The sequence below is a fragment of the Vulpes lagopus genome, chromosome 11 (assembly GCF_018345385.1).
Source record: "Vulpes lagopus strain Blue_001 chromosome 11, ASM1834538v1, whole genome shotgun sequence".
NCBI classification, from domain to species: Eukaryota; Metazoa; Chordata; class Mammalia; order Carnivora; family Canidae; genus Vulpes; species Vulpes lagopus.
In genome coordinates this window covers 84,872,341-84,891,870 of record NC_054834.1, presented here as the reverse complement: position 1 = coordinate 84,891,870, position 19,530 = coordinate 84,872,341, and the positions used below count along the sequence as shown (strand labels likewise).

The 19,530-nt window shown below is 43.6% G+C and overlaps 1 protein-coding gene across 1 annotated transcript in view; it reads left to right on the top strand.

The window, feature by feature from the left end:
* Positions 1-19,530, top strand: part of LOC121471383 (lymphocyte antigen 75) — a 127,257-nt gene that overhangs the window by 94,691 nt on the left and 13,036 nt on the right. The window contains exon 35 of the mRNA XM_041722103.1: positions 16,156-16,266. Coding sequence (XP_041578037.1) covers positions 16,156-16,266 — 111 coding nt within the window. The remainder of the gene's footprint in view (positions 1-16,155; positions 16,267-19,530) is intronic.

Below are 19,530 nucleotides of genomic sequence, written 5' to 3'. Positions count from 1 at the left end.
GTTAATGATGCAGGGGAGAGAGAGATAGAGTCATGGAAGATCTTGGGGAAGATGGAGGAGAGGGAAGAGTCTAAGTCCACAGAAAGAGGAACAGGGTTTGGATGGGTTGGGGAAGACTGCCTTCTTCTCTAAGGCCACACAAGGAAGACCTGCATGGAAGAGAAGGGGAGAGCAGGTAAGTATTTGAAGATTTTTGTCTATACCTGATGGCCCCCCGTCTCTATTGAGTAGAAGGCGAGGTCTTCTGCTGAGAAACATGAGTAGTAAATTGGGTCTCATCTTGAAGTGAGTAATAAAAAATGTGAAATACTTGATCAGAGGAATAGGGGAAGACAATGACCAAGACAAATAAAAGGATCACAGAAAAGGCATCCAGGGCCCAGATGAAATTAAAGCCATATATTTATACTGACAACCACCAGGAAAATGGATTGGTTTCTTCTACCTGTCCTTAGTTACGTCAGTAAAGTTGAACAACAGGAGTCTGTAAAGAAGAAGAGATCTCATCCTCAAAAAAAATTAAACATGGAAGGCAGCCCCGGTGGCTCAGCGGTTTAGCATTGCCTTCGGCCCAGGGCCTGATCTTGGAAACCTGGGATCGAGTCCCATGTCAGGCTCCCTGCATGGAGCCTGCTTCTCCCTCTGCCTGTGTCTCTGCCTCTCTCTCTCTGTCTCTCATGAATAAATATTTTTTTTAAATCCTAAAAAAAAATTAAACGTGGAATTTACCAGCCAAGATACCAAAGCTGGTATCTTTTACCAGCTGGCTCAGTTGGTGCAGCATGCAACTCTTGATCTGGTGGTCATGGGTTCAAGCCCCATGTTAGGGCTCAAGAAACCATATGATCCAGCAATCCCGCCTCTGGGTGTATACTCAAAGGAAATGAGAACAAGATCTTGAAAGGATATCTGCACTCCCATGTTCACTGCAGTGTTATTTACAATAGTCAAGACGTAGAAGCTTAAATATCTGCCGATGGATGAATGAGTAAACAAAACTTTATGTATATACATATATCTCACATACATACACAATGGAATATTATTTAGCCATGAGCAAGAAGGAACCTGCCATGTGTGACAATGTGGATGAACCTTGAGAACATTATAGTAAGTGAAATAATATCACAAGAAAAAAATTATTTTTAAGAAAAAAATTTATGATTATAATGGCAATGGATGTTAACTAAACTTACGGTGATCATTTCATAATAAATACAAATATCGAATCTATATATTATACACCTGAAATTAATATAATATTATATGTCAATTTATGTCTCAATACAAAAAAAAAGTAAGACAGAGAAAGGCAAATGCTGTGTGATATCGCTCATATATGAAGTAAAAAACAGCTAGACTAAGGCACCTGGGTGGTTCAGTGGTTGAGCATTTGCCTTTGGCTCGGGTCATGATCCCAGGGTCCTGGGATCGAGTTCCACATTAGGCTCCCCACAGGGAGCCTGCTTCTGTCTGTGTCTATGTCTCTACCTCTCTCTGTGTCTCTCATGAATAAATAAATAAAATCTTAAAAAAAAACAAACAGCTGAACTCATAGAAAAAGAGAGTAAAGTTGTGTTTACTAAGGGCTTGGGGGTGGAGGAAATGGGGAGGTGTTGGACAAAGGGTACAAAGTTCCAATTATAGGATGAATAAGTTCAAAGGATCTAACATGCAGCATAGTGATTATAGCTAATAATATTGTATTATGTTTTTAAGGTTCTTCCATGTTTTTAACAACCTGACAGTTCATTTTTTTTAATGCCGAATTTCATTGTATGGATGTACCACAGTTTGTCCATCACCTTGTAGAGGACATCTTGGTTGCTTGCAGGTGTTAGCAACTGTGAATATAATATAATATAACAGCTAATATAAACAAACATATGCAATTTTTTGATATAAGTTATCAATTTGTTAAGGTAAATACCAAGAAGCACAATTGTTGAATTATATGGTAGGAAAATATTTAGTTTCATAAGAAGCTGCCAAACTGTCTTCGGAAGTGCTTGTACCATTTTTGCATTTCATCAGCACTGAATGAGAGAGTTCCTTTTGCTCCTCCTCTTCTTCAACATTTGGTGTTGTCAGTATTTTGGATTTTAGTCATTCTAATAGGTGTATAGTGATATTTTAGTTTTCAATTCTTTAGTAACATATGATGTTGAGTGTTTCCATATGCTTTTTGCCATCTGTAGATCTTTAGCGAGGTATCTATTTAGATCATTTGTATGTTTTTTTAAATTGAGTTCCTGAGTTTTTGTTGAATTTAGACTCCATTTTAAAGTGCTCTTTCACTAACGATATGAGGTCTTACTTGACCCTGTTTTGTGTATTGTGTTGTCTGGTTCCAGATGCCCCCCTCAGTCAATTTACAGTCGTCTATACATATATATTATAACAAGCATAGTTTTTTTTTTTCTCCTTAAACAACAGAGCCTAATTTTCTTACATTTCTGGAGGCCAGAGGTTCCAGATCAAGGTATGGGCAGAATTGGTTCCTTCCAAGGACTGTGCAAGCATAGTTTAAAGACCCTTAATCCAGAAAGCTGGTAACAAAAGTTGTCTGAGGTGGGAACCTGGGTGGCTCAGCAGGTTAAGTGTCTGACTTCAGCTCAGGTCATGATTTCTGGGTCCTGGGATGGAGTCCCCAGGGGGTTCCATGCTCAGGGAGGAGTCTGCTTGCCCCGCGGCCCACTCGGGCTCTCTCCTTCTCTCTAATATAAATAAAATGAAATCTTAAAAAAGGGGGGGGGGGATCTACTCCACTGGGAGGAGTCTTTGACACGGGGATTTCTGACCATTAGATGCAAAGAAGGACCGACAGACACTGCAGCAAGTGATCAAATCAGCGTCACCAATATGAGGCCGAGGGACACGGTGTCTGTCCTGGGCAGGGGGCGTCACTTCCCCGGTACTCTCGCCAAACAAACGCAGTGTGAATCCTGGTCTTACACACACGCGCGCGCACATGCACACCCGGAGGAAATCGAAGACCAAGTAAAACTGGAGGACGGTCTACGAGGTGATCCCGGCGCTCCGACGAGGTGGGACGAAGACCCGCACTCAGAGGAGCTGCCCGGGCCGGGCCCACCGGGAGGCCGGGAGGCTGGACGGCCCCCGCAGTACTCGACGACGGCCTGGCTCCTGGAGCAGGGAAGCACCCCTGCAGGGACGGTTGTCCAGGGGGGCCACTGCGCCGGTGCTCCGGTCCTGGCTCTGACCGCTCGCTGGGGTGATTTATACGCGGTGCAGCCCTCAGGGAGCGGCTGAAGCGCTGCGGAAGCTCCTCGGACCATCCGTCCCATCCTGCGGAGTCCGACAGCCGGGCCGCTCCCAGGGCGGGTCCCAAGGGCCGCGCGGGCGGGGAGGGGCGGGAGGGGGCGGCGCGGCCGGGCTCGCGTAGGGTCAGGCCCCGCTGCCCCCCCTCCCCTCCCCGCCCCCTGGGGCCGGCCGCGTGGGCGGGGTGGTGCGCGCCCCGCACTTCCGAGGAGCGGGGAGCGGGAGCCAGAGCGCCGCCCGGGGCGCCCGCACCCGCCGTCATGGCCCGGGCCGCGCTGCCCGCCGTCCTGCTGCCGCTGCTGGGCCTGGCCGCCGCCGCCGCCGCGGGTGAGCTGCCCCTGCACCCCCCGACCCCGACCCCCGACCCCGCGGCCGCCCTCACCCCCGCGCAGCGGTGACCGTCCGGCCGCCGACGGCCTCGCCCCCCCTCGCGTCCGCGCCCCCCGGGAAGGGCTCCCCGAGCGCCCGAGCGCGCCCCCGGCCCGCAGAGCTGCGAGAGCCCGGGCCCGGGGTGCGGTCGGCGCCGTCGGGGCTGAAGGGGGGCGGCTGCGGGGGGAGGGGGCTGCGGAGGGGGGAGCTGCGGGGGGGCTGCGGAAGGGGGCTGCGGGGGGGGACGGCTGCAGGGGGGCTGCAGGGGGGGCTGCGGGGGGCGGGGGCCGCGCGGCCGGCCGTGCGCGCTGTGGAAGCAGGAGAGCGGTGCAGCGCCCCCTCCCGCCCCGGAGCCGGTGGGGCAGGCGAGGCCGAGGCCGGCCGCCTCCCCCCTCCCCCCCGCGGGCGTCGTGTGACCCGTGGGGGCGGCTCGGCGGTTACGCAAGTGGCGTCGGAAGGATGGCACGTGATCGGCCTTTCCCGAAACAGATTCCGAGGAGCGCGGGCACCTCGCGGGAAGCGGCGGGGGAGCCCCCCCCAACGCGTGGCTGGAGCACGAACCAGCCCCCGGTGAACGCTTGTGTGGGCTGCAGTGAAGTGCTTATTCGAGTGTTTTGGGTTTTTTGGATTTCACTTTCATTTTTTTAGGATTTTATTTATTTATTCACGAGACACACGGGGGAGGCAGAGCCGGAGGCCGAGGAGAGGCAGGCGCCCCGCGGGGCCGACGGGGGGCGGGGCACGCCCGGGGCGCAGGCGCGAGCCCCGGCGCCCCTCGGCGTGTTGGGGGGGGGGACAGGCTGCCGCACCGCCCAAGGCGCCTCACGTGGGAGGCAGCAGCGGGGAGGCAGCGCCCTGCGCTCCTGCCTGAGCGCTCCCGTGGACCTCCTGTGGCTTGGCGGGGCGGAGGCCACCTGGAGTGGAGGCCACACGGGGCGGAGGCCACCTGGAGTGGAGGCTACATGGGGTGGAGGCCACCTGGAGTGGAGGCCTACGGAGCGGAGGCCACCTGGAGTGGAGGCCACACGGGGCGGAGGCTACGTGGGGTGGAGGCCACCTGGAGTGGAGGCCACGCGGAGCGGAGGCCACCTGGGGTGGAGGGCACGGGGGGCGGAGGCCACACGGAGCAGAGGCCACGTGGGGCGGAGGCCACACGGAGCGGAGGCCCCACGAGCTGGAGGGCACGTGGGGCGGAGGCCACACTGAGCAGAGGCCACACGGAGCGGAGGCCACACAGAGCAGAGGCCACACGGAGCGGAGGCCATGCGGGGCGGAGGGCACGTGGGGCGGAGGCCACCTGGAGCGGAGGCTACGCGGGGCGGCCTTCACGGTTCACGCGAGTTTTGTCTGGGACCAGCCTGGGCGGTTCTGAGAGCCGCCGCCGCGCCCTCGGAGCCTGCGGTGACCTCGGGCTGCCGCGCCTTGCCCAGGATGGACTTTGCTTGTCAGATTCCTTTTAAGGATCCGTTTCTGGGTGTTGGGATCCCTTTCAGGGACGCGGTTTGCAACAGTAAACCAGGACGAGTGTCTTCGGAAAATTTTGTTCTTTCCCTTTTATCAGTCCAGTGCGCTTAGCAGGCGTTGACCAAGGTAGTGCTACTAATAAGGGGCTTCGAGGACTGGTTTAGAAAGAGCACGAGCTCCCCGGTGAGGCACAACCGTCGGCCTCCATCAAGCTCCCTAACTCCTTGCTCGTGGGGGCGATCCCCCGTGGGGCCATCAGGAGCCTGAAGTGGGGCGGCGGCGGCCACCTGCTGGGCCTCCAGGTCCTGGGCCCGTCCCTGTGTTCCCGTCGTACGAGATGCAGGGTCCGTGTTGGGACGAGAGAGCCTCGGGAGGCCGTGGGATCGAGGGCTGACAACCCTGTGTTTGTCATCATGGTACCTCGCAGCAGCTCGTGCAGACAAGATCACCAACCATATTAGACCTACGACTACGTCAAGAAAGAACGTCTCCGGGTTATCACAAAATTAGCTTAATTAGCTGAGTGGCAAGATCTCAATGGAAAGGCTCCTGTGGTTCTTGCATGAAGTAGAAGTTTAAGGTTGAAATGGAAATCGTTGTTACCATTCTCTGTTGTTTTGGAGTTTATTAGCATAAGTGATCTTATGTTCTTAACTATTATCTTGAAAATCACAATGAACAAAATATTTTTTAAATTCCCGAGTAAGTTTCCATGGGATCCTTTTTAGAAAGTTCTCCTGTAATGGTGCTTGTTCCCATCGTGGGTGATCAGTGTGCTTATTGGGTAGGTGATTTCCCCTGGGCCTGAGATGAGTGAATTTTTAAGCATACTCCGAGAAGTCCTCCAGCTGTGGTCATCCTGTGGATCAGAATCTAGGTCACTCATTTTGAAGTTTTATTTATTTATTTATTATTTATGATAGTTACAGAGAGAGAAAGAGAGAGAGAGAGAGAGAGAGAGGCAGAGGGAGAAGCAGGCTCAGTGCACCGGGAGCCTGACGTGGGATTCGATCCCGGGTCCCCAGGATCGCGCCCTGGGCCAAAGGCAGGCGCCAAACCGCTGCGCGCCACCCAGGGATCCCTAGGTCACTCATTTTGAATCGCCGCAGCCTACAGGCCCTGGAGGAGGGTGCCCCTGCCTTCCTGGCTCTCACCACTTTACCACTCTCCCTGCTGTTCACTGTTTATCCACACTGGGCCCCTGGAGACTCAGCCACCTGCTGGTTCCTCTGCCCAGACCGTCCTCCCCTTCCCCTATCCTTGGCATGGCTGCCCCCACCCACGTCATTCAAAAATATCTGTTCATGTGTCACTTTGTCAGGCCTTCCCTCAATGGCCCAATTCTCTGTGGCATGCCCCTATTCTGTCTCCTTCCGAGCACTTGATTATTATTTTATTTCTGTCATGAACCGATCTCACAATTGAATTCAAAGCATTAAATCGTCTTAATTCATTGATGTGGCTTTTTCTAATTCTTGTAGATGGCACAGTGGTATTTCAGGGGAAATGATCTCAGGTAAATTTTTGTAAGTTTTGAGAATGTTTCTTCTAATGAAAAAGTGAAATTACAGTTAGGCGTTATCTCAGGACTTCTTTCATTGTTGAGAAGTGTTTAAAAAGTGTGTTTCTGCATTGAAAACTAGTTTTGCAGCAGGGTTCTTGTCCACAATTTTTTATGATACATATCAAATACTTATTTTGTTTGTGGGTTATTTTGGATTTTGAGGGCAGATCCTGAGACTGAACCTATAAGAAAATGGACCAGTGCTGCCCGATGAGAAAGCCGCAGAGGAACGCTGGCACCCCCATTCTATAAATAAATCTCATGGCAGCTCTTCTACAAAGTGACTGCAGGGGAGAAAGGTGGAGGTGGACCTCTTGGAAGGTGGGTTGGGGAGGGTGATGTGGAGAGGGAGTGGAGTGTCAGAGTGGCTGATTTCCTTGGGATTCAGGGAGATTTTGGAGCCCAGACTACAGCCACAGGTCCCCTAGGTTAGTCAGGGACTTGGAACCCTACTCCTGCCTCCATATGTTATAACAAACAGCTCCTCTTCTTTCTCGGTCTCTGCCACAGTTGCTCTTGTGGAAGCCAAGTGACTGTGACTCATATCTCAACCGGAGAAAGGTGAAGGTTTTATTACTGACCAGGGGGAAGAATGCAGTCTTTGCCTTCACTTTGTTAACATTCAGAACAAGTATTTCCCAAGGATCACTTCCTCTTATGCTGTGCTGGTTGCTTAAAAGAAATTATAAGGGAACAGAGAGTTCTCTAGAACTGACTGTAATGCCAAATATTCCTGGAGATATGCTGCTGTATTCTGTAGCACATGGTAATTTCAGGCAGAGGATCTGTATAGAAACTTTTGGAATCTTAAGTGCAAGCTTTTAAAATTTTTATCAGGCTCCTAAATTTCTATAAATATTGAGTCAATGGAATTATAAAGTTATAACATCCATAAAGAGGGCAGCCCGCGTGGCTCAGCGGTTTAGCGCTGCCTTCAGCCCAGGGTATGATCCTGGGGACCCAGGATCAAGTCCCACGTTGGGCTCCCTACATGGAGCCTGCTTCTCCCTCTGCTTGTATCTCTGCCTCTCTGTGTGTGTGTGTCTCATGCAAAAATCCATAAAGAGCCACTTAGGTGCATTATTAATGACCTATCTTTCAGGACAGCTGTGAAGAAGTAAGTGCTAGAAAAGAACTTTGCAGAGAACATTGTGCACAGGCTGTGTGTGTGTGTGTGAAGTGTATTTGGCAAAATATATTTTTAAGGAAGATATTACAGAACCTGTAATTGAAAACTTATGGCAGTATTTTGGGAGGCAGGTTTTTAAGGATAACAGGATTATAGCATAACTATAGCTGATAACTTAGCATCGCGCAAGGCTTAGCTTAGCTTTCTGCTCATGGAGTGCATGCACTTCAGCAGCTCTCCTCACAAGACGCGTCCAGCCTCTGCTTGAACACGTTTCTTATTCAGAGTAAAAATATATGTCTTGAGTCGTTTTAAAGCTTGTTTCGGGGGCACACACTGACCGGTAGCATAAGAAGGGATTGGGGCTGAATCAACTGGGGTTACTGCTAGTGCTGAAATGAACCGAAGGGGAAGGCAGTTGAAAATTTTGAGGAAGTGAACAGTTTGTTTTGTATTTTTATGGCCATAGCTTCTCAATTTTTTTTTTTTTTGGTCTTGCTGTGTATTGCTTATTTAATTATTCAACAGTGGTCTTTGAGTTGCTGCAATCCTCTTTATCATCGTCATCATCCTCATTCCCATCTCAGAGGCCCACGTTTGCTATTCCCTGTCTGACCCAGACTTCCATGTGGCTTTTTCCCTTCAGCTCACTCAGACTTTTTACATGTTACCTTGATAATGAGATCTTTCTTAGACACCTTTTAGGGGTGCCTGGGTGGCTCAGTGGTTGAGCATCTGCCTTTGGCTTGGGTCGTGATCCTGGGGTCCCGGGATTGAGTCCCACATCGGGCTCCTCGCAGGGAGCCTGCTTCTCCCTCTGCCTGGGACTCTGCCTCTCTCTGTGTGTCTCTCATGAGTGAATAATCTTAAAAAAAAAAAAAAAAAAAAGACGCCTTTCTAAAACTGCAGCTCTAACCCCAGCTCTACATTCAGGATCTTGCTTCTCTGCAGGAGCCCAGTGTGGGACTCAATCCCAGACCCTGGGAACACGACCTGAGCCAAAGGCAGACATTCAACCGCTGAGCCACCCAGGCATCCCTTGCTTCTCTGTTTTAACTTTTCTCCTCAGTATTTATCACCATCTTTGCTTGCTCATCTCCAAGATGGCCCCAGTGATTCTTTCCTCCTGGTATTCATAGTTTTGTGTAGTGCACCCCAGCACTGAACAGGGGTGACCTCTGTACCCAATAGGATATTGCAGAAATAACAGAGTGTGACCCTCAAGGCTGGATTATAAACGCTATTGCACTTCTCCCTTGTTCTCATTTGAATCATTTGCTCTGAGAGAAGTCACCTGTATGTCATGGGGACCCTCAGGCGACCCTGTGAAGTCCACATGGTGAGAACCTTGGCCACTTACTCACAGCCAGCACCAACCCACCACCCATCTGAAGGAACCTTCTTGGAGGCTTATCCTTCAACTAGCTCAGTCTTCAGATGGCTGCGGCCCTAGCAGAGAGCTTGGCTGCAACTTCATGAGAAACCCCAAGAATGACCCAGCTAGACAGCTGCTTCCAGATTCCTGACGCAGAGGAACTGTGATAAAGGTTTTTACTTGTTTTAAGTTGCTTATTTGCAACAGATTGCTAATACATCAGCTAAATATAAAATACCACCCCTCATGTCTTGCCTTGGTGTATCTGCCTCGACTAAACATAAGCTCTAGGACGGCAGGATTCTTTTTCCTTTTTGTTCGCTGTGGCATCTAGGAAGCACCTGGAACATCTTTCTCACAACAACCGTCATAAGAATAAGTACTCTTGTTATCCTCGTTTTACAAATAAGGAAACTAGGGTGCAGTGAGGTTAAGTATCATATCCACGATGGAGTCAGAGCCAGGCTTCTCCACAGCTTAATGTGTCCCCTGCATGCTCTCTCGTGTCAGGTACAAGACGCTAGGATAGTTATTAAGGAGGGGACACTGCAATTTAAGAAATGGTTTCTGTTGTCATGCAGTTAACAGTCCAATTGGGAAAACGGTAAATATCAGATAACTGGCACACAGAGCAGAATTTGATCAGTGCCATATGAACGTGTGTTGGTCTCCAAAGGGTAACACAGCCCCTTTTCCAAGAATAATGGCTACCTGTGGTTCTTACACATGGGTCCCCATGGCTTGTGTCATCTTATCCTCACTGCTCGAGCCACAACTAATCGAAACAGGGATAATTGCCTAAATCAAAGAATGACTGCTCTAGGCTAGGCAGCGCTCAAGGGAGTTCCTAGTATAAAAACCCTACGAGGCCTATTTACTGAGCTAAAACCTTCAGAGTTCTTATTATCCCAAGTATCCTTACAGCAAATCTCTATCACTGCAGTAATCTAGCAAGTTTAGTCTTTGTAGCCAGAAAGCATCTCATACATGTTATTAGAAGTTCAGACGAGTCAGAGGTTACAAGAAGATGAGGGTTGGACACTTCTGACACACGAGCTGCCTCTGAAATAAGAGTATACTTTAACCAATAGACAGTATAGAAGAGTTATAAAGCTTTTATAAAGCATAAGAACTACAAGTGTGCAAAGAAGTAATTTGTAAGTTAACATCATTTGGTGTTGATTGTATTTTTGTGTATTTAATAGACTTGCTTTATTCCATATAAAAACTGAATTGCAAAATTTATTTTTTATATTCTTGAGTTATCAGTAGAAAATATTATGTGTAGCTTTGACTAGAAATAATATGACAACATTTGTCAGCCTGTGATTCAAGAATTTCCAGTGATATAGAAAGGTGTTTCAGGTGTCATCAACCATGGTAATGGAGTCTGTTTCCATTTAAGTGGTGGTTTTTTAACCCTATAAAGATAAAGAGAAGGGAACAAAATGAATCAGAACAAAATAGGAAAAGAAAGAAAAAAGAAAATAAAAATTTGCATTTGCCCTTGTGACTTTCTGTTTGAGTTTCATTCTGGAAGTGACTGTTTGTTTTGTCTATCATGTCTTAACATATAAAACATTATCTGGTAGGAGGAAGGAGAGGAGGGAAGAGACCGGCCTACTTCACTCATTGAATATTTGACTCCTTTCTAGGTGCTTGTCATTGTGTTTTCTATGATACTCCCTCTGTTTTGGAATTTCTTTTTCTTTTTCCTTTTGTACATGACAAACTCTTTTATCCTGTAAGTTGTAGCTCAAATTATTTCCTTCTTTTTGAAGTATTTCCTGACTTTAAAAGTTATTTACTCTTTCTTTTATTGTTTTATATAGCATTTTACCTATCATACCTCTGTAATATCTGTTATGTGCATGTGTCTGACTCTCCCATCAGACTGAGCACTTTACATGAAGGACTCATTCCTCTTTATATCCCTTTCTCTTTACTCCTTGGCACTGACCATTATACCTGACATATAGGAGTTGCTCAGTAAATGTTCACTAGATGGGTGATGGGTAGATGGAAGAACAGTTGTTAATAACCTATTCAAAGGTGTGAGAAAGGGAACTCTGCTTTGGGCTATCACTGGGTGAGAAGAACAACTAGAAACTCTAGATGAAATTCCATTAAAACCATATTTGCAGGCACCAGAGAGCTGCTGAGGTGAGCCCAACATTGTGTGTATTAACTTTTCCCTTTATGAGAGTTGCCAAAATCTGCAGAGTTTTGGGCAGTCTCAGGGTGTTAAGGAGGCAAAATTTGAGTTTTAACTGGCCAAAGAAGAGAGGCTCTGCTTAGTTCCCAGGCTTTTTATTGGGATTCATGGATATTGAGCCTCCCAAAGGCTACACCTCCCCAGGTCAACTCAATCCTTGACTGTATTAATGTCACTGTCAATACCCAAACTGCCTGCCAGAGTTCCCTTTAGGGGGAGAGTAACATCATCTAGGGCCTCTACATTTTTTTTCCTGCACAGTGTCTTAATTGATTTAAAACAAACAAACAAAAACAAAAACCCATGCACCAAGCATTATAAGAAATAGGTTAAAGGAGAAAAGAAAAAAAATTGACCAAAAGGCAACCCAGAAATTAGTTATCAGAAATGGACTTTAAAATAACTATAGTTAAGTTCAAGAATATAGATAATAAAATTGAGAATTTCACCAGAGGTCCAGAAACTATATAAATAAAAATGAATTGAAATTCTATAACTGAAAAAAAAAACCCCACTGACATTATGAACTCAATAGACGGATCTAACAGCAGATTTTTAAAACCTAAAGAGTAGATAATAAACCAGAAAGAACAAGATTATAGTATGGCGAACCAAGAGTATTAAAATATGGGAAAAAACAAAGGAAATATTTGGGACATGGTGAAAAGTCTAACATGAACATGTTGAGGGCAGCCCGGGTGGCTCAGTGGTTTAGCGCTGCCTTCAGCCCTGGTCGTGATCCTGGAGGCCCCGGATCCAGTCCCACACCGGGCTCCTTGCGTGGAGCCTGCTCCTCTCTCTGCCTGTGTCTCTGCCTCTCTCTCTCTCTCTTTCATGAATAAATAAAATCTTAAAAAAAAAAAAAAAGGCTTAAGCGACCATCAACTTAAAATAGACTGCTGTATACATAGGATGCTTCTATAGGAACCTCATGGTAACCACAAACCAAAAACCTGTAATAGGTACACAAAAAAAAGTAAAGAGAAAAGAATCCAAACATAACGTTAAAAAAAAGTGTATCACAAGGGAAGGAGCAAGAGAAGAAAGGAACTGGGAAAACGATGAAAGCAAACATAAAGCAATGAAAGAACTGGTGCTAAGTACATAGCTATCAATAATTCTTTAAATGTAAATGATCAAAATGCTCCAATCAAAAGATATAGGGTGACTGAATAGATTAAAAAGAATAAAATAAAAATAAAATAAAATAAAATAAAATAAAATAAAATAAAATAAAATAAAATGACTGGGGCACCTGCTGTGCTGGCTTAGTTGGTAGAGCATGCGACTCTTGTTCTTGGGGCTGTGAGTTCAAGCCCCATACCAGACATAGAGCTTCCTTAAAAAAAACAACCCAAACCAAAAAAACCCAAGACCCATTTATATGCTGCCTTCAAGACTCGATTCAGACCTCAAGACACGTAGACCAAAAGTGAAAGAATGGAAAAAAACATTACATGGAAATGGAAAGAAAGCTGGGTAGTAATACTTATAATATCAGACAAAACAGACTTTAAAAGAGAGACTATAACAAGAGACAAAGAAGATAATGATAAAGAGATCAGCCCAGCAAGAGAATCTAGCAATTATGGATATCTGTACACCCAACATAGGAGCACCCAGATATATAAAACAAATATTAACAGACCTAAGGGGAGAAACTGACAGTAATGCAATAATAGGAGGGAATTTTAACACCCCACGTTCATCAATGGACAGATCATCCAGACAGAAAATAAGGAAACAGTGGCCTTACCACATCAGACCAGATGGAATTAGTAGACACATAAAGAACAAAGCAGCAGAAGATCTATTCTTTCCAGGTTCACGTGGAACTTTCTCCAGGATAGATCACCTGTTAGGCCACAAAACAAGGGTCAGTAAATTTAAAAAGCTTGAGATTGGATCAAGTGTCTCTTCCAATAACATATCTAGTATGAAACTAGATATGAAGTATAAGAAAAAAATGGGGGAAAAAACCCCAACCCTGCAAACATGTGGAAGCTAAACAACATGCTACTAAACAACCCATGGTCAATGAAGAAATCAAAGAGGAAATTTAAAACTACCTTGAGAATAACCGGTGTTGGTGAGGATGTGGAAAAAAAGGAAAAAAAAGCTCTCATGCACTGTTGGTGGGAATGCAAATTGGTGCAGCCTCTGTGGAAAACAGTTTGTTGAGGTTCCTCAAAAAATTAAAAATAGAATTACCATATGATCTAGTAATTCCACTATTGGGTATTTACCCCCCAAAACAAAAGATAATTAGAAAAGATATATGCATCCCTATGTTTACTGTAGCGTTATTTACAGTAGTTGGGATACAGCAGCAACCCGTGTCCATCCACAGATGAATAAAGATCTATACATCACCAGTGGGATATCACTCAGCCATAAAGTAATGAAATCTTGCCATTTGTGACAACATGGATGGACCAAGGGGACGTTTTGCTAAGTGAACTAAGTCAGAGAAAGACAAATACCATGTGATTTCACTTATATGTTAGATCTAAAAGAGTTCCTCTGAGTAAGGACCAGACTTTCAAAGAGGGCAGCAGCAGTATATAGGCAGTATAGTATATAGTATATAGCAGTATATAGCAGTATATAGTATATAGTATATAGCAGTATATAGTATATAGCAGCAGTGAAAGTAGGATGGCTGAGTACTGTTTCTCAGACAGAGGATCTAAGGGCCTAGCTGTTTCACTTACAGACCTTCAACTGTGCACCCTGTTTTCAGGCCCTCCCTAAGCCCTGCCCCTATAGGTGTGTCTGGCTTCTCCAATTCTTAAACATTTGTGGACTTCTTGCTTTTTAACTCCTGGGATCGTACTGCTCATATAATTTTACAGCCAGGTTTTTTTTTTTTTTCCTAACTCAATGTTTCATTAAGTGAATGTTGCTAAAATACCCCTACCAACTACCTTTAAGCCACCACAATGAGAAAGTTCTAGATTACTACCAGAATTCAAGCCAAGGTAGTCACATGTGTAATGCCCAGTACTTATAGAACAGCAGGAAGGAAAAAAAAAAAACCTGCATACAAAATAAATTGTATCTTGAGACACCTACTCTCGTGCTAGTACATCTTGAATAATTTTTAATTTTTTTAAAGATTTTATTTTTAAGGATTCTCTACACAGAATGTGGGGCTCAAAACTTACAATCCTAGAATCCAGAGTCGCATATTCCACTGCCTGAACCAGCTGGACAGGTGCCCCCATCTTGGATGATTTAACTACTAAATGTAGCAGTATGAGGTGGGGAACGTTGCGGGTCTCATCATGGGGACAATTTTAAGTAGTCTGTGGTATTATCTAGGTTACTGACCCAGCTGCTGCAACAATGATCTGAATTAGCAATGACTTAACAAAATAGTAGTTTATTTTTTCTCTCATAGCAATCTGAGTGTGATATGATGGCTCCATGTAGGATCCTTCTGTCTTGTAGCTTTGCTATTCCTAGGCTGTTTCCATTATTGACATGATTAAGGATGGCTAATGACATTTTCGCCAGTGGGAAAGGGGAAGTATGATCCAGGGAGCATACTCCCTTTTAAAGGCAGGTCTGCACCTTTCACTTCAGCCCAGAGCTCATTATCCAGAAGTTACTGGAAGATAGGAAAATAACTTAGCTTGGTGGACATGTATTCTGTGCTGTATAAGAAGCCAACATAAAAAAAGAACCCACAAAAAAAATTTAAAATAATAATAAATGCACCAGGAAAAAAAAAAGTGCCGTGTTCAAGTAGGAGACAAGTAATGGTCTCCGCCATATTCTGAGTTTAGTAAAGTCAAGCTTGTTGAGTTTAGATGAACATAGCTGATGGTTAAGTTCTCATCTTTTCAGTAAGGCATTCTTTTTACTTGTTTACATTAATGTTACAACACATATAGAACTTAAAATAAAACTAGGTAAAAAAATATCATGGTAATTTTCCCTACATAGACCTAAGAGAATAGGGAAGATCAATGCTTTTTTTATTCACCGAAATTCAGTAAAATCCTCCTTTTCTCCATCTTGCCAGTGAAATCAAACTCTTAAAGGCTTACTTTTGAAAATAAATTCATGCTAACGAAATTCCAGAGCCAAGGCTTAAAAATATGCACATTTATAATGAACAACAACAAAAAAACCCAGATCAAGATAGAGGCGAAGGAGGTGCCATTCCACTCTACAGCAACAGAGGAGGAGATACGGTTCTGTTTCATAGAACTAGTTCAAGGAATCTGCTTTGATGAGGTGTTGAACTAAGAACATTCATAAGAACATCAATCTTGTTTTCCTGTGTAACATGAAAACTTGTCTGAATATTCATAATCTAGCAACTTGTCTCTGCTCTTGGAAGTATAATTTTTAAAAAAGATCTTGTAAAACTCTTGAGACTTTTGAAATTGTTTCTATATACTGCAAAGATAACCTTCAAAAACCTTGTAATTCTGATTGGTTGTCCTTCTTGATAGTCAGTTGCCTTGGTAATAATGCTGTAATTTACAAGTCTGAGTTCCTAAACACCCTAAAGACTTGTAACTTTGCTCTGTCAAATCAGAAGAGAATCACTGGCACATCGCCCCTTTCCCATATGTAGAATGGAGAAAAATAAATTACTATCACACTAGTCAATGTCTTATTTTAACAGAGAGCTTTGTGGCTAAATTCTTTTTTTTTTCTATGAAAATGTAATATTCTTGATCTTTCGGAATTCGTGGAATTCTTCCCAAGTTGTTTAATAATGTTTCTCTTTTCCCATACAGACTGTCCTTCATCTACCTGGGTTAGGTTCCAAGACAGTTGTTACATTTTTCTTAAAGAAGCCGTCAACCTAGAAAGCATAGAGGACGTCAGAAGTCAATGTACTGACCATGGTAAGGAACTTCTTTTTTTTTTTTTTTCCACAGTCATAAATGGTGTTCACTAATTTCTTTAAAAAAATGGTTTTGTCATATTTCACTTTCACCTGGGTCCTTGTAACAGTCTGTATAACACCCAAGCTACACACTGGACTTGGGTATATATTTAACCTCTGAGTTGGAAGACTGCTGTTCGGCCCCCCTGTCCAGAGCTGTCTGCCAGGAACTTAGCCACAGCAGGACCTTTGTCATGTGCACATCTGTGCAGAGCACTGTGCAGGCACTTCGGATCCTTTGCCCGGGTATAGCCATTCTAACATACCCAGCAGGTAGTTTCTCATTAGCTTCCTTTTATCAAGGGGAGAAATTAAGTTCAGTTATTTGTTCAAGGTCATGCCGGTAATAACTGGCAGAGCCAGGATTCAAACATGGTTGGATCAGATTTTAGGACCATAGTTTGTGATCACTGTTCTGCCCTGAAGGAGCCCTTTTGGGTACTCGGTGTGGGCACAAGTCAGATGGGACCATGAAATGAACCTGTGGTAGAGACGTTAGGGAAGAAGGCTCTTTGCCAGCAGATACGCTCAATGTTTTCTGGAAAATACCACTTTGCATTGTGAAATATTTCAAATAAAAATGTCATTTTTAAAAAGGTGTGCCTGGGTGCTTTTTACATATTTGGCTGTTGGGCCCCAAGTGCATCCTTGTTGTGAAGCCTCTAATTGTGATTCTCATAAGTTCAAACTGAAACTAGGAGGTTAAATAGCATCTTTTTTTTTTTTTTTAAGATTTTATTTATTCATGAGAGACACAGAGGGACAAAGACACAGGCAGAGGGAAAAGCAGGCTCCCTGCAGGGAGCCCAATGTGGGACTCGATCCCAGGACCCCGGGATCACACCCTGAGCCAAAGGCAGATGCTCAACACTGAGCCACCCAGGCTCCCCTAAATAGCATCTTTTTTCAACCGAGATAGCTATGATATGGTGATATAAGAGTCCTTGATCCTTTAGAAATGCTTTTTACTACTCCATGAGATCTAAAATCTCTTGATCATTTCATTAAATTTGATCTTAGGTTTATTAATAACTCCAGCATTTAGAAATGCCCTTTACCTACAAAACCCCATAATTTTCTGACAACCAACCAATATGACATTTTGGTAGAATATCAAATCATACTCATTTATTATAGAAGTAATGAATGTAGGTATAGACATTTTTAATCCTATGAAGTGCCATATAGTACTCAATACATATTGTTCCCTTTGAGAAACTCATACACCTGCCAAATGGTGTAGAACATTAGCTCTTTGAGAACCAGACAAAATTTCCAACCTACCAGTATGGTTTCATTTTACAGAAACTGAATAAAAGGAATTTTTGTTTTGAAGATTTTATTTTTAAGTAACTTCTACACCTAACATGGAGCTTGAACTCACAACCAGGAGATCAAGAGTCACATGATCCACTGCTGTGAATAATAGGAATTTTTTGAATGAGGTTTTCCCATAACAATTTTCCATCTCTTTTTGAAGAAATCACTTATGTTAGGTATACTTAGATATAAATTTCAATAACAGAAATTATATTGGAGGCTGAGAACTAAGGAGAGACATGCTCCTGAACCACAGGTCAGAGTTCACTGTCCAGCTTTAATATTTATCTTTAGCAGTTAAGCAACTGCTTCCAATACAGATGCATAATTAATACTTGTTGACTGACTGACTTCTACAATTCAAGTGTAGTGAGAGTTTTTGGTTTTGTTTTTGTATTTGCCATTTTCCTTTAGCAAACAAAACAAAATTGAAAACACCTAGCAACATTGTGACTTTACCTTGATCGCTTGTTTCAGAGTCCATTAACTCTGCTTGTTCAAGGAGGTTAGCCATTTAGAATTTTAAAATGTTATGTACAAATTTGCTTCTAAAATTTATCTTGTGTCTAAAAAAAAAAATACATCTTTTCCCCAGTTAAAAATTTATCAATTCAGTTTGTTTTAATGTTTACATTTTTTTAAGCTTCCTCATACATTTCTGTTAACCTTACCATTTATTTGATACTCTTCCATATTTGTTTCTACTCTGGAAATATTCAGTTTATTGATGAATCAGAAAATTAGCTAAAATTAATGCTGGTATTTATTTTTGACTAGAGTAGTAGTGTTTTGGTTTAGAATAGTAGATGGACATGAATTCAAGGTTTGCTATGTATGAAGAAGAAAAAGCAGAAGGAATACTAGAATATACATTTGGATTTGTAAAATCTTCCCAGCTGTATAAAACCCTGTCTTAAGCGTATCATTAGGGGTTTAGAAAACAAGTGCTTGTTACCTTTTGGGCTGCAGAGAGCTATATTTAGAAATATTTCCAGGGATTTGTGCTAATTTACTTGATATCGCTCTCTTTTTATTATTCATAATAAGGAAAATAATTGTGAGAGGCTAAAATTTTTATTTTGCAACATTTACCTTTATGTTATCATTTTAATAGAAAAAATAAATATTTTCAGTCTTTCCTTTTTGTGATTTGTGAACTATGTCACTAGCTATAAAAAGAATTAAACACCCAAATTACATCTCAGCAGGTACTGTCACTGGTAATGCATTGTAAAAAAATTTTCTTGAGCACTTGCATTCTTCAGGGACTTATGCTGTCATTTGTTAAAGAAAATGAAAGTGTGTCTTATTTGCCTGACACAGTAATTTAAGTTTATACAGTATTTAATTAGATTACAGTGTTAAGAATCGTTAAAGTTCCATTGGCTGCCACAAGGTCAAAGAAAAGGATGAAAAACTCATCTCTAAACACTTAAGCCTAAACTATAACCTAGTTAAATACTTCCCTTGAGAATTTTTCTAGAGTGGCATTTCGGTCACATTTCACAAGTAAGTACAACTAAGTATCAGGGTAAAACGGCTTAAGTCTCTATGACATTTAACAGACAGGCAGCGGGAAAAACCATCATAGAGTTTTTAAAAATTGATAAATGACTCTGGGAACCTCATTGAATCCTAACTTTGGATTAAAGTATTAAGTATTTTAAAGGTCAGTCTTTTTTTTTTTTTCTTTTGAAGATTTTTGGTAATAGCATGATTTATGCAGATCACTATACAAAATGAGAAAAACATATGCAGATATTTTAAAAATAAAACAAAATCAGGGGTGCCCACTTGGCTCAGTTGTTGGGCATCCAGCTCTTGATTTTGGCTCAGGTTATGCTCTTGGGGTTGTGGGATCAAGCACCACACATCAGGCTCCTCACTCAGCAGGGAGTCTGCT